Here is a 13,585-nt window from a genome sequence, read left to right on the forward strand (position 1 = left end):
GAGCCTCTCCTCTGCCATTAAACAGCTTTCCTGGGCCGGCCTGCCTCTCCTCATGTTGCAATGGGTGTGGCCACCTACTGGCAGCCGCACAAACTGTGCCGCATGACGACACCTTACATTTTCATGTATATAGGAAGATAATATGCAGCTCCCTGGTGGGGCCCTAGCAAATGGGCTGTGGGCACAGCATCGGATATCAGTCAGGCTCTCTCATCACCAATCCTAGCCCCATGCCAACCAATAATGTTATGGACTACATCTCCCTTTTGTACCACTGCACATGGCACCCTGCAACCCTCTTTGGTGCCAGCCCACACTGCAGAAAAAGCATTCTCTGCCTGTATGCTACTCCACTGAAGTCCAACAGTTTCCTTGTTATCAGGCAGTTGTTGCAGGGCCATTTATTTCAGAGCTAACGAAGCATGCAAACTGGTTAATTACTCAGTCCTGGGAAAACATTACTACATTTCACTAGCCCAATAAAACTCACTCTTCCTTTCCTCCACTACCACCACAAGCACAGATTTCCATCTCCAGTTGTGTCTTTGGCAGTGTGCCACATCATGTAAACCTATGCATTCTGGAGGGTGGCCAGGACCAGAGAGCCACAGAAACTAGAGACAGGAAGAAGAACTGAGCTAGGGAATACTGAGCAACTTTGCAGCGATTCACATTAGGGCTCTCCCTACCACGGTTTGACTGGGACATCCCAGAATTACAGAAGCCATCTTGACTTCTGATCAGGGGCGTAGGAAGAGGGGGGCGATGGGAGCGCGGCGCCCCCGGCAGTGCGATCCCAGTAGGGTGCCATCGCGGCTGTCCCCGCCCCCAGAACGTGCGCCACCAATGACAAACTTAGTTGGTCTCTAAGGTGCTACTGGAAGGAACTTTTTTTTATTTTGTTTCGCATATTGATAGTGTTGCTCAGCTTAACAGATACTTGCCAGACTGTATTTACAGGGAGGTGTAAGCCCCTACAGTCCAAAGACAATTGGAAAGCTTTTCCCATTTCCTTTCTCCTTGCAGAGAAATATTTGAGGTCAATTTGGTCTTGGCGGCCACTCCCAGTCACCAGTCTAGCTGCCACATTCTGGATTAGTTGCAGTTTCTGGGTCACCTTCAAAGGTAGACCCACATACATAAGTATTTGATAGAGAGACTTCTTGGAGCAGTAGACAAGCCTCCTGGTTCTGGTTCAAGTGGTGCAGGAGAGGGTGGGGAAGTATCTGGCCCTTCACTTGCCTGCCCTGCTTCTTCCTCTTCCTCTGACCAATACGGTGCTCCACCCTCCAGCTCTGAAGCTTCCTTTGCCTCCTGATTGGTACAGTTCCCTACAAATCACTGACATCCCCCCCCCCAAGTCAGACTCCAGTCCCATTTACCTTGATGCACTTGTCAGCATCCTGCCAGTCCCTGACAGGAAACTGCTGATTATTACAATAAACTGTCATGAAATTCTACTCATATTGAGTAGGGCAGATTAGAACGTATAGCTAGCAGGGTAAAAACTTAAAACACGTTGCAGGATTCCCCCCAAAATAGACCAGAGGTGATTAATATTTCATCCAGCAGAGCTTTACTGCTGTTGAAGGCGAATGAGCATAACGGTCACATATCCAATACATTCAGGATTGGCACCGTCCATAAGAAATCCAGTTGCAACAGACTTAACTTAAATCTACAATAACTTATAGTAAGACTAAAACCATAACATGAAGCATACTTTGTACAGAACACCTCACCAGAAGGAAAGAGAGATAGAAAGTGAAACCCAGGCTCCTTCTGGCCTTATAATTATAGCCAGCATGACCTTGACAGAAAGAGATAACAGAACCAGAACCAGTTTAAGCCAGCTGTACTCAGCTTTTCTCAAGGAATAACCCAAACATCATGAACCTTCTGCTTGTTTCTAGGCAGAACTGGCCAGCACCAGTTTCTTTCACACATAGAAGCTCCCAGAACCCTTTTGAATTAATTAGAATAGGAAAGATCTCTACACTTCCGACCAATACTTTCTGTACCAAGAAATGCAAACTGACATAAACAAATACATATTTCTTTACTGCCAAGAGCTTTGGGGAGTGGAGTGTTAGGTAAAAGGACATGTTTGAACCAGATGGTCAGAGCCAGGGTGGGTTGGTGGGGATTGAATTATACCCTGAATCATAATATCTGAACCACTTTATTTTGCTGTCTTGTAGCCATGGCAAGGAAACAGCTACTGCTTTGGACCTGGTTGGCACTTCTATGTGGTGAGTTTGGAATTAACCATGAACTTGCAGGTTGGCCCATCTAGGCAGACACTCCTTCCAGTTTTGTACCTGGTCACAACCCTCCCCCAAAGAACACTCTTATAATATATAAATGACAGTTCCCAGGATTCTTTGGGGGAAACCATAACTAACAGTAGTATAAGGGTACTACAGATGCATGGTGTGGGTGTGACGTCTGTGGAGCAATTAGAGATGTTGACAGAACAGTAACTCGCTCGGAGCCTGGCAAATTCTCCTTGACAAAAGCATACAGTGCACAGCGATGGATATCTGGCACAGAACCCAATATCCTGTTTGTTGGGGGGGGGGGGAAACATGCCCTTCCCCTGCAGTGGTGGGGAGCCTATGGCCGATGACGCTCAGCTCCCAGACCCTGTGATCACCATCTGAGGCCCTTCTTCATGGGCCACCTCCTCCATGAGAGGTCCAGAGGGTGGGAACAGTAATAATGATCAGCCCCAGGCAGCACAGCCAATATTCAGGGATGATAGTGGTAGTCCATTAGAATCTGGAGTTCACCAGTTCTTCATCCTCGCAGCCAAGTATTTACAAAGTGTAACTCTGCAGTGTGCCTTTTCTCAGGTCAGTTAACACTCTGCTATGAACACCAAGCTTTAACAGATAAAAGAGACAGCAATTATTCATCTGTTAAGGCTTGGTGTTTGTAGCAGAGTGTTGAACAATTTAGGGTTCAAGTCATCTTCCATACTTCCATCATCTTCCAGACTGATGTTTTAATGTATTTTTAATCTTTTGTTGGAATGCACCCAGAGTGGCTGGGGAAACACAGCCAGATGGGTGGTGTATGTATAAATAAATGAATGAATAAATAATAATAATAATAATAATAATAATAATAATTATTATTATTATTATTATACTTTCATTCCCATATGACATGTTTTTAAACCCTCTGTTTTCCAATAAAGCAATCATCTCTTTGCCTCCTAATTATATCTTCCTGGCCCTAATTATATCTTTAAAATTTGCCATCTCTATTAAATCCCAAAATTTAATCATCCAGGTTTCTAATTCAGATGCTTAGAAGTCACTTTGCTTGGAATAGTTTGTGTAGAGAGCTGCATAAAATGCTCTGTTGGGAGCCACCCAGAGTGGCTGGGGAAACCCAGCCAGATGGGCGGGGTATAAATCATCATCATCATCATCATCATCATCATCATTTTTCCCATGTTTAGGTCATGCATTTGAGCTGCTATTAAAAGATTAATACCCATTTTGTTTACCTTCCTGAAATGCACATTCTTGATATAACCAAGTAGCATTATTAAAGGATTCCTTTAATTAATAATTTTGTTTCCATTATCACAATTGGGCTGTCCTACAAGAATATAGTCAGAGGAGTACACAATATTTCAAATGCTACAACACCATGTGATTATAGCACCGAATTGAGCTGTATTGAACTTGCACAATCTCAGCTTTACACGTTTGGCAACCATCTGAAACCTCACAAATTAAATGAACACAAGGTGGAGAGCTTAAAAAATCTTTCTGTGTTGGGTTTTCCCAGTGCGGAAAGAGCTTTTAAGTTTTCCACATTGTTTACTGGGCTCCGGGAAGCTCCTGGAAGATCTTGTGGAGCTATCCAAGATCTTGCAAGAACCTCTGAGAGCCCGATAAACAACTTTGAGAGCTCAGAAGCTATCTGCTTTACATGGGGGGCAAGGCTCAGTCGGTGCACTGTTCTGGAAAGGTAAGATTTCTCATGAAAAGTTGGTTCTGAGGATTGTTTTGACTATACAGAATTTCAGCTCCAGAATGTAATCCCTGCGCAAGCTACAAGTTAATTGCACTTTGTTAATTATGCCTTTCAGGGTATTGTGGAGCAAGTTCCTGTGGGAAGGAATTTGTTACAGCTTTCATGCAGAACCTCTTGGAAAGTCAACCCAATCCTAAGTTTGAGTTGCTTATCACTGGATATCATCCTGCAACAACCGTCACGGTCACAGCGAACAAGTCTACATTCAATAAAGAGGTTTCTGTCAATAAGCAGACAGTGTCAGTTGAGGTCCCAACCTCTTTGGAGATGAAGGGGACTGGCATCTTTGATGGAGCTGTGTGGATCCAAGCTGACAAAGAAATCTCAGTTGTTTCCCACAATTACAGGGGCAGTACAAGTGCTACCACAATTGTGTACCCAACTCATCTGTTGGGCACATCATATTATGTGGTAACACCAGTGGGGGGTTCCTCAGACTTTTCCAAGGAATTTGCAGTTGTCACCTATGAATTCCCCACTCAAGTCACTATTCACCTGAAAGGGGCTGTGAGATTCCAAGGGAAGGTTTATGGTGCAGGGAGCAGGCTTGTTGCTGACCTCAAACCCTTCCAAGCCATCCAGCTGCAAAGCTCAGCTGATTTGTCTGGCACCAAGGTTGAATCAGTTGCGCCCATCGCTGTTTTGAGTGGGCACAGCTGTGTCAAGCAGTTCTCATCTTGCGACCATGTTGCTGAGCAGCTCTTGCCTGTTTCCAGCTGGGGCACCACCTTCATAGTTCCCCCAGTGCCCTTCCAAACTCAGACTGACATTGTGTATGTTGTTGCTTCCCAAGATAACACTTTGATCCAATACCAGTCTGGGGCCACTTCAAGCTCCCGCCGTGCGGTGGCTGGGGAAGTCATCCAGTTCCTAATGCAGCCATCTCAGTCCTATTTCTTCTCTGCCAATGCAGGAATCCAGGTCCTTTTCTTTTTTGCTGGTAACAGCAAGCAATACGACCCTTTCCTCATCAATGTTCCTGCTTTAAAAAGCTATTGCACATCATATCACATTGATGGGATTAAGGAGTTTGATAATTTTGCTGTCATCATAGCAAAAACCTTAGATTTAAATGGGATCACATTAGAGAAGAGAGCCATTACAAATGCCAAGTGGACACGCATCCCTGGAACAGAGTATTCTTTCAGTCAACTTAGCTTGGGCAAAGAAGCCAGTGCCCTCTCTGTAGAGCATCCCAGCGCTCCTTTTGGGCTCTTCGTCCTTGGAGGTGCATCTGCTGATGGCTATGGCTCTGTGGCCCTTTGCTCTTGTGGTAAGTACCCTAAGTTGCACATATAATTTGTGCATTTGTGCTATGAATGAGTATTTTGATTTATCTTCTCAGAACTTGAGAACAGAATGTGCTTGTTCCCCCCCCCCCCCCACAGAGAAAGGAATATGACTATAGGCAAAAACTACTATATAAATCAGGAATGGAGAACCGGTGGCTCTCTGGATGCTGTTCAACTCCCATGATCCCCAGTCAACATGACCCATAGTGAGGGATGATGGGAGTTGTAGTCCAGCAACATCTGGCGAGCCACAGGTTCCTCATTCCTGATATAGATGGTTGTAGTAGTAGTAGCAGCAGGAAAAGTTGTTCTTGTTGATCTTTATGGCCATTTCCATGTTGCAGAAGAAGAAGAAATGAGTTATATGGGCAAGGAAGGCAAAGGGAAAGTATATTAGCACATCTGCATAGAAGACTTCCTCCAAGCAGCTCAGGAAGATGCATATGAGGCTATGTCTGGGAGGTAAAGGTAAAGGTAAAGGTACCCCTGATCATTAGGTCCAGTCGTGGACAACTCTGGGGTTGCAGTGCTCATCACGCTTTACTGGCCAAGGGAACCGGCATACAGCTTCCAGGTCATGTGGCCAGCATGACTAAGCCGCTTCTGGTGAACCAGAGCAGCGCACGGCGTTTACCTTCCCGCCGGAGCGGTACCTATTTATCTACTCGCACTTTGATGTGCTTTCGAACTGCTGGATTGGCAGGAGCTGGGACTGAACAATGGGAGCTCACCCCGTCATGGGGATTCGAACCGCCAACCTTCTGATCGGCAAGCCCTAGGCTCAGTGGTTTAGTCCACAGCGCCACCCGCGTCCCTATGTCTGGGAGGTAGGTTAGGCTAAAAGAATTCAGAGCACTGTCAAGGACTATCTTTTAATAGTTTAATCTTGCACCGTTAACTGGGATCTTCTCTCTTTTGACAGCTAAATCCTGTCCTGAGAACAGCCATTATGAAGCCTGTGGCTCTCCATGCCCGGCCACCTGCAGCGACCCAGTTGGGCCCAAAGACTGTTCCTCGTTGCCTTGTGTAGGGGGCTGCCAATGCAATAAGGGCTTTGTGCTGGATGAAGGGGAATGCATTCCCAATACGGTCTGCGGGTGTGTGTTCGAGGGGGACGCCTTCTCCCCCGGTGAGCAGTTCTGGGCAGACGAGACATGCACAAAGCGCTGCATCTGTGATGCAAAAACCAGAGATGTGAGGTGTTGGGCAACAAGCTGCAGAAGCTGGGAGCGGTGTGAGGTGCAGAATGGAGTCCAGAACTGTTACCCTTTCATGCAGCCTCCCCCCAGCACTGCCGCCCCCACAATCCCCAGTTCCCCTACCACCACCAGTTCCCCTACCAGGAATGCCACCTGCTCTGCTTTCGGTGGCCCCCACTACATTAGCTTTGATGGCCAGAAGTTTGACTTCATAGGCACCTGCGTGTATCAGTTTGCTGCACTGTGTGAGAAGCGGAGGGGCCTGGTTGACTTCCAGGTGCTTGTCCAAAACGACCATCGAGGCAGCCAGTCTTTGTCCTTTACCCGGCTTGTAGAGGTGAAGGTTGATGGGGCATCTATTGTGATCAGCAGAGACAACCCTGCAAAAGTCATGGTGAGTTTTGTTGAAGAGTTTGTTTAAATGTTAGGGTTCATTATTGTTTCGCAGGATGTGTACCACTTTAAAAGTCAGGGTACATACCCTGACCTAGTTTTTACAGCTGTGTAGCAGGTGCTGATAAGTCACATAATTAGCTGTGTCAGCAATTGTGAATGATATACAGTGGTACCTCGGGTTACAGACACTTCAGGTTACAGACTCCACCAACCCAGAAATAGTACCTCGGGTTAAGAACTTTGCTTCAGGATGAGAACAGTAATTGCGCAGCGGTGGCGTGGTGGCAGCAGGAGGCCCCATTAGCTAAAGTGGTATATCAGGTTAAGAACAGTTTCAGGTTAAGAACGGAACTCCAGAACGAATTAAGTTCTTAACCAGAGGCACTACTGTATAATGTGCAGTATGTACCTTACTCTGCCCTGGTCTATGGATGGGTGATGATTATAGACACAATGTAAGATGTATGTTAGAGGAGTTTTGTTATTAAACCATGCAAAGATATTTTTGCGTCTCTTCAGTGTTTCCATCTGTGTGGTCTACTCTGCATGCACTCTGTGGCATGTTTCAAATGCCCAGTCATTGAGGTGGGGAACCAAATGCAGCCCTCCAAGTCTTCCTGGCCCTCAGGACTCTCCCAACATTGCACCCCCTGCCCTGCCATACTCCTCATCTGGAACATCACAGTTGGAAACTACTGAGAACAGGGGAGGGGATTATTCTGATAATAGCTGCCAAGTTTTCCCTTTTCTCGCGAGGAAGCCTATTCAGCATAAGGGAAAATCCCTTTAAAAAAGGGATAACTTGGCAGCTATGATTCTGATAATTAAGGTAAAGTCGTACCTTGGATGCCGAATGCCTTGGAGCTCGGACATTTTGGTTTCCAAATGCCACAAACCCGGTTTGCAAATGTTCTTATGGAAGCTGAACGTCCAATGGAGCTTCCTGCAGCCAATCAGAAGCCATGATTTGGTTTTCAAACGATTTGGTTTTGAAAGTTGAATGGACTTCCGGAACAGATTCTGTTTGACTTCCAAGGTACGACTGTACTTGGCATGATACCTTTCCTCTCCATGGCTATGAAGTGGGCTGTCTTGTGTCCATTTTTCATTGCTTTTGCAAAGAGACCATTCTGTGATTATATGAAATCTATTTTGCAGTAGTATTTTCTTTTTAATGAAGTATTATGTTGGACAAAAAAATCCTGCATTGCAGGGGGGTGGACTATAAGAGTTGAATTTTTCCTATCCCAAATGATAAGTTTTGCTGTTGACCTCTGTGCTCTGGAGAAGCCTTGCTTAGCCTTATGCCTTCCAGATGGTATTGGTCTCCCAAGGATCAGAGGTGAAGGGAGTTAGGAATGCATAAGCAGGGCAGGCTCTAGGCCCGCCCCCGGTGGCGCGGGGCGCCAGGCCACCAGGGGTGCCACTGCACCCGCTGAGAGGCGCACCTCCGCTGTTCAGCGGCTTCAGGCCGCTCTCCAGAGGCGCGCGAGCCTGGGGCCGCCTCCGCCGCACGCAGGGGCATCGCAACAGGGGGCGGGCAGTGCCCCCTGGCCCAGGGCCGGCCCTACAACAGGCTGGTTGGTGCAGTGCACCTGCGCTCGCCTGCCCGCCGCGCTGGTAAACGGGGTGGGCGCCGGGGCGCCGGAGGGATCCGTTGCACCACGGCACCAGGGCGCCGGGCATGCTTAAGACGGCCTTGTGCATAAGGCTAAGTAAAGCTGCCACAGATACATCATGTATCACAGAATCATAGAGTTGGAAGGATCTCCATGAATCATCTAGCCCAACTCCCTGCAATGCAGGAATATGCACCCATATGGGGATCAAACCTGTGACCTTGGCGTTATCAGTACCACACTCTGACCAACTGAGCTATTACGAAGGCACATCTGAAATGTTCCCCTTTTTAAATGGGCTCTAGGTGAACGGCTTGCTGACCAACCTACCCTTCAGCATCGGCAACGGCAGAATCTCCATATACAAGAAAGGGCAAGAGGCAGTGGTCCAGACAGAATTCAAGCTGACCGTCACCTTTGACTGGCAAAGCCGCGCCACTGTGACTGTGCCCAGCAGCTACAATGGCGCCCTGTGTGGTCTCTGTGGAAACTTCAATGGCAACAAGCAGGATGATCTGACCATGAAAGATGGCACAGTGGCTCCACACCCGTCGGCCTTTGGTCAGAGCTGGAAAGTGCGGGAAATGCCAGGCTGCAGTGAGGGGGGCAAGGCAGAGTGCCCTGGACGGCTGACCATTGAGAAGCATCAACGGAGCCTCAACAAAGAGTGTGGGCTCATCCTAGCCAAGAGCGGCCCCTTCAAAGAATGTCACAGCAAAGTGGATCCAGAAGGATACTTCCAAGATTGTGTATACAATTATTGCTTCTTTGTTGGCCAACAAGCTGTGATCTGCCAGGTCATTGCCAGCTATGCTGCAGCGTGCCAGGAAGCTGGGGTGACTCTCAATCCTTGGAGATCGGACACCTTCTGCAGTAAGTGCTAATGCCCTGAGCTGTTTTCTGAAATTCCTCAGATCTTCAGAGAACATGGTAATTTATCTGAAATGGTACACAAAGTTACCAACACTGCTTTTGCTTCTGAAATATATATGTACTAACTTTGTTTCTGTGCCATTTCAGGTAAAACCTTAGGTCCAAAAATTTCCCAGCTGATAATCTGCCTTTAAGTAGATGGGTGGGGTGTAGCAATGACTCCAGTAGTGGCCAGTGGCATGGCCTGGACATGACAACCTTGCTTATGCAACGTTGGCAAGCCAAGCAAGCAATGCTGCCTTGCCTGTGCTCCCAGAGGCTCCTGATTGCCCCAACTCAATCCCCTGGCCAAGCATTGACTTCTTCAGTGATCAGTTGCAAAGGAGTAGGGGACTTTTGTAAATCAGTAGAGGCACTCACTATGAAGAATTGCACATACCACCATTGAAGGGGGGGAAATGTAAATGTGTTTTGTGGGGCATGGACCCAGATGGGAGTAATATGACAAAGACCAGTTCATAGCCTGGAATCTGCCTTCAAACTGTCCATACAATGCTGGGGAACATAGGAGCCAACTCCTAGGGGCCAGAGGCTCCAACTCTGTGGGGTTGAGGACATCTCCTCCCCGCACAAAATATGTGGGGACAGGGCTTAGCCACCCCCCCCCATCTTGAGGGGTCAGGCCTTCCTGGGCCTCTGCATGGTGGTGGCAGGCCTAATCAGGCCTCATAGCCTCCTCCCAATGCCTGTGACATCACACGTGTGTGTCACACTTTTGACGTCATGAGCACATGATGACCCCCTCCCCATGTTGGGTGGAACACGGCACCTCTTCTAGGTCCAAGCCCCCCCCCGGGCCCCCAATAAGATATTGGAAGAGGAACACCCCCCCCCCCAAAGTAATTGCCCTTCAAATGGTGTGCATGCACCACAACCTGTGATCAATTATGTGGGGTTGGGCCAGGCACCCCCAAACTGCGGCCCTCCAGATGTTTTGGCCTACAACTCCCATGATCCCTAGCTAACAGGACCAGTGGTCAGGGATGATGGGAATTGTAGTCCAAAACATCTGGAGGGCCAAAGTTTGGGGATGCATGGGTTGGGCTTACCTGCCCTCCCTTGATATTTTATTGAAGTTGGCGTCCCTGCAAGGGAATTACAAGTAGGAAACTGCTATTGTGCTTCTGTCCTACTTGTGGACTTCCTATTGTCATCTGATTGGCCACTTTGAGAATGCTGGAAGCCTTTGTGAGATACAGCAGGGCTCTCCTTATATCCCTCGGCCTATAACCACTTTTAGCAGGTCAACCTAGAACTTTGATTTTTCAGCCATGTTCTTCCTGCCAGTTTTTTTTACCATCTTGCTTCAATTTGGTAGGTCTTTCTTGTGCTCCAAATAGCCACTACGAACTCTGCGCTAGAGGCTGCGCCAAGACCTGTGTTGCAGCCCCATGTCTCACTAAGTGCCAGGAAGACTGCGTGTGCAACAAGGGCTTCGTGCTGAGTGGTGATCGATGCATCCCAGAGTTCCAGTGCGGTTGTCTCCACCAAGGCCAATACTACCAGGCAGGAGATACATTTTACCCCTCATGTCAGGAGCGTTGCACGTGCCAAACTGGGGGGAGTGTGAGCTGTGCTGTATTCTCCTGTGGCCCCAATCAGGAATGTCGGTTGTCGGATGGCATTCGGAAATGCCACCCTGTTGGCAGCGCCACCTGTTCTGCTTCAGGTGATCCTCACTATCTCTCATTCGATGGACTGGCCTTTGACTTCCAAGGCACCTGCACTTATACCTTGGCTAGAGCCAGCGGAAAAGGCCGAGGTTTGAAGCCCTTTCTTGTCAATGTGGAAAATGAGGCCTGGGGGGATGGGAAGGTGTCTGTCACCAAGATGGTCTCGGTCAATGTCTACGGCATGACACTCACATTACTACAGAACAAGGACGGTCAAGTGAAGGTGAGTCCATGCTAAAAGAGGAGGCCAATCTTTAAATCTTTACTTATTCCCACCCCCCTTTTCCATTAAGACATTGTCTTTGTTCGTTCATTCATTCAATTAGTCATGAAAACATCTGCCAATTTCTGTTTCTCTCTGTTTCTAATTTTTCCAGTCCTAAGTTCAGCTGTCCACATTATTGTGAAGTTCTCTTAATATGCAAAGTTTTGTGTGCAGATTTGTTTAATATACATTTTGTTGCGATCATATTTCCCTACCAGGATGCATTTCGTATGTTGTTTTCACTAATAAGAAGCTTTAAAAGTATGCATTAAAGGACACTTGTACATATTTTTGTACATATTTGGTTTGAAAACTGCATTGCAAAATTCAGAAAGGTGTTATGTTTCTGGTTTCTGGAAGCACAAATTACGTAGAGTTCCATTAAAATGAAAACCAAACCCAATTTATCTCCTGCCCCAGTATCCCCAATTCAGCATCATAGGAAAAAGCAGCGTGAGCCCCTCCCTTCCACCATGCGAATAGCATTCTGTTTGCATGATTTTTACCCTCCTTTCTTGAAGAGGAATGAATAAAGAAATCAGGGCTTTTGTGTGATTGTACGCTTATGCAGAAGATCAGATTGGCACTGGGAGCTATCCATGTATGAGAGGGGAAAGTCTTGCGATTCTGTCTCTGGTAAATTTATGAATGGGCAGAGCACTTAAAGCAGAGGTGGGGAACCCGTGTCCCTCCAGATGGGACCAACTCCTGTTATCCCTGACGATTGATTCTGCAGGCTAAGGCTGAGAGGAGTTGGAGTCCCATAACCAGGGCAAGCTCACCCATGAGGGAAGGCCTCAGGTGGCAGGATCCATAGGGGTAGCACATCTGGCCTTCAAAAATGCATTGCTTGCTGCTGCTGTCACAGGGGCAACAACAGCTGCTGCACACTCCTTGAAGGCCAGATCTTATGCATCCTCAGAAGCCCCCACCCCATGCTCCTCTATAGTGGCCTCTTGGTGAGTAGGAGGCACTGCTGGTCTTCTAAGAAGGAAATGGCGGAGCTGCCCTCTGGAGTCTCCTGGGCTTTGCACCTGACTGGCATGATTCAGAGCAGAATCCTCCCACCTCCATTGTGTCCTTTGATATCCACTTCAACCATCAGCTAAGGTTCCTTTGATTCTCTCCCGCCCCAGTTCTCAATCTTCAATCCCTCCTTGTTTCTGATGTAGATCTTTATTGCCCCACTTTGTCAGTATGCTCATACACACAAACTATCTTCCTCTCATGTCTATAACACCCAGAAAGGGGCTATTACAGGCATAGGCAAACTCGGCCCTCCAGATGTTTTGGCACTACAACGCCCATCATCCCTGACCACTGCTCCTGTTAGCTAGGGATGATGGGAGTTGTAGTCCCAAAACATCTGGAGGGCTGAGTTTGCCTATGTCTGGCCTAGTATGTATAAGTAGTGGGATAAAATATGGTCCCTGCATGTGCTTCATGAACATTCTTCCAACATTTCTGCAAGCAGCCAGCCCTACTCAACCAGGAGATGTTCTGTTTCTTTCTCCCAGGTGAATGGCCTGTTCTACAATCTCCCCATAACCTTTTCTGCTGACCGGATCAGAGTCTATCAGCATGGCACCGAAGTCCTGATAGAAACTGACTTTGGTCTCATAGTGAACTACGACCTGGTTTACGACATAAAAGTCACAGTCCCAAGCACTTACCAGAACCAAGTGGAAGGCCTGTGTGGGAACTACAACGGGAAGAAGGACGACGACTTCCTGCTCCCCAATGGCAAGACAGCCTCTGACGTAGTTGTGTTTGGCGCTGCCTGGAAAGTTCCAGTCCGTGGGGCAGTTGAGTCTTGCTCAGATGGATGCTCTGGGAGCAACTGCCCAGTCTGCGACGAAAAGAAAAGGGAGGTTTTCAAACAGCGCCACTACTGTGGGATCCTCACTGCGTCTGATGGCCCCTTCAGTGCTTGCTACGGAAAGGTTGATCCCAGGCTATACTTCAGCAACTGCATCTATGATCTGTGCCTGGGTGGCGGGGACAGCAAGGTGTTGTGCGACAGCATCCAGAGCTATGTGTCTGCCTGCCAAGTGGCCAAGGTCTCTGTCAAACCCTGGAGGAGCCCTTCCTTCTGCCGTAAGTACTGGGGACTGAACACTGCTGGAGAGGTGAAAGGAGAGCAGACTCTGATCTG

At 47.8% G+C, this 13,585-nt stretch overlaps 1 protein-coding gene across 1 annotated transcript in view; it reads left to right on the forward strand.

Moving 5' to 3' along the window:
• Window positions 1-2,196: 2,196 nt before the first annotated feature.
• Window positions 2,197-13,585, forward strand: part of LOC132592361 (IgGFc-binding protein-like) — a 34,793-nt gene continuing 23,404 nt past the window's right edge. Inside the window, exons 1-6 of the mRNA XM_088671142.1 lie at window positions 2,197-2,252; window positions 4,109-5,326; window positions 6,268-6,938; window positions 8,865-9,432; window positions 10,811-11,388; window positions 12,948-13,527. Coding sequence (XP_088527268.1) covers window positions 2,204-2,252; window positions 4,109-5,326; window positions 6,268-6,938; window positions 8,865-9,432; window positions 10,811-11,388; window positions 12,948-13,527 — 3,664 coding nt within the window. The 5' untranslated portion in view covers window positions 2,197-2,203. The remainder of the gene's footprint in view (window positions 2,253-4,108; window positions 5,327-6,267; window positions 6,939-8,864; window positions 9,433-10,810; window positions 11,389-12,947; window positions 13,528-13,585) is intronic.

Source organism: Zootoca vivipara, chromosome 6, assembly GCF_965207765.1.
Source record: "Zootoca vivipara chromosome 6, rZooViv2.hap1.1, whole genome shotgun sequence".
Taxonomy (NCBI): domain Eukaryota; kingdom Metazoa; phylum Chordata; class Lepidosauria; order Squamata; family Lacertidae; genus Zootoca; species Zootoca vivipara.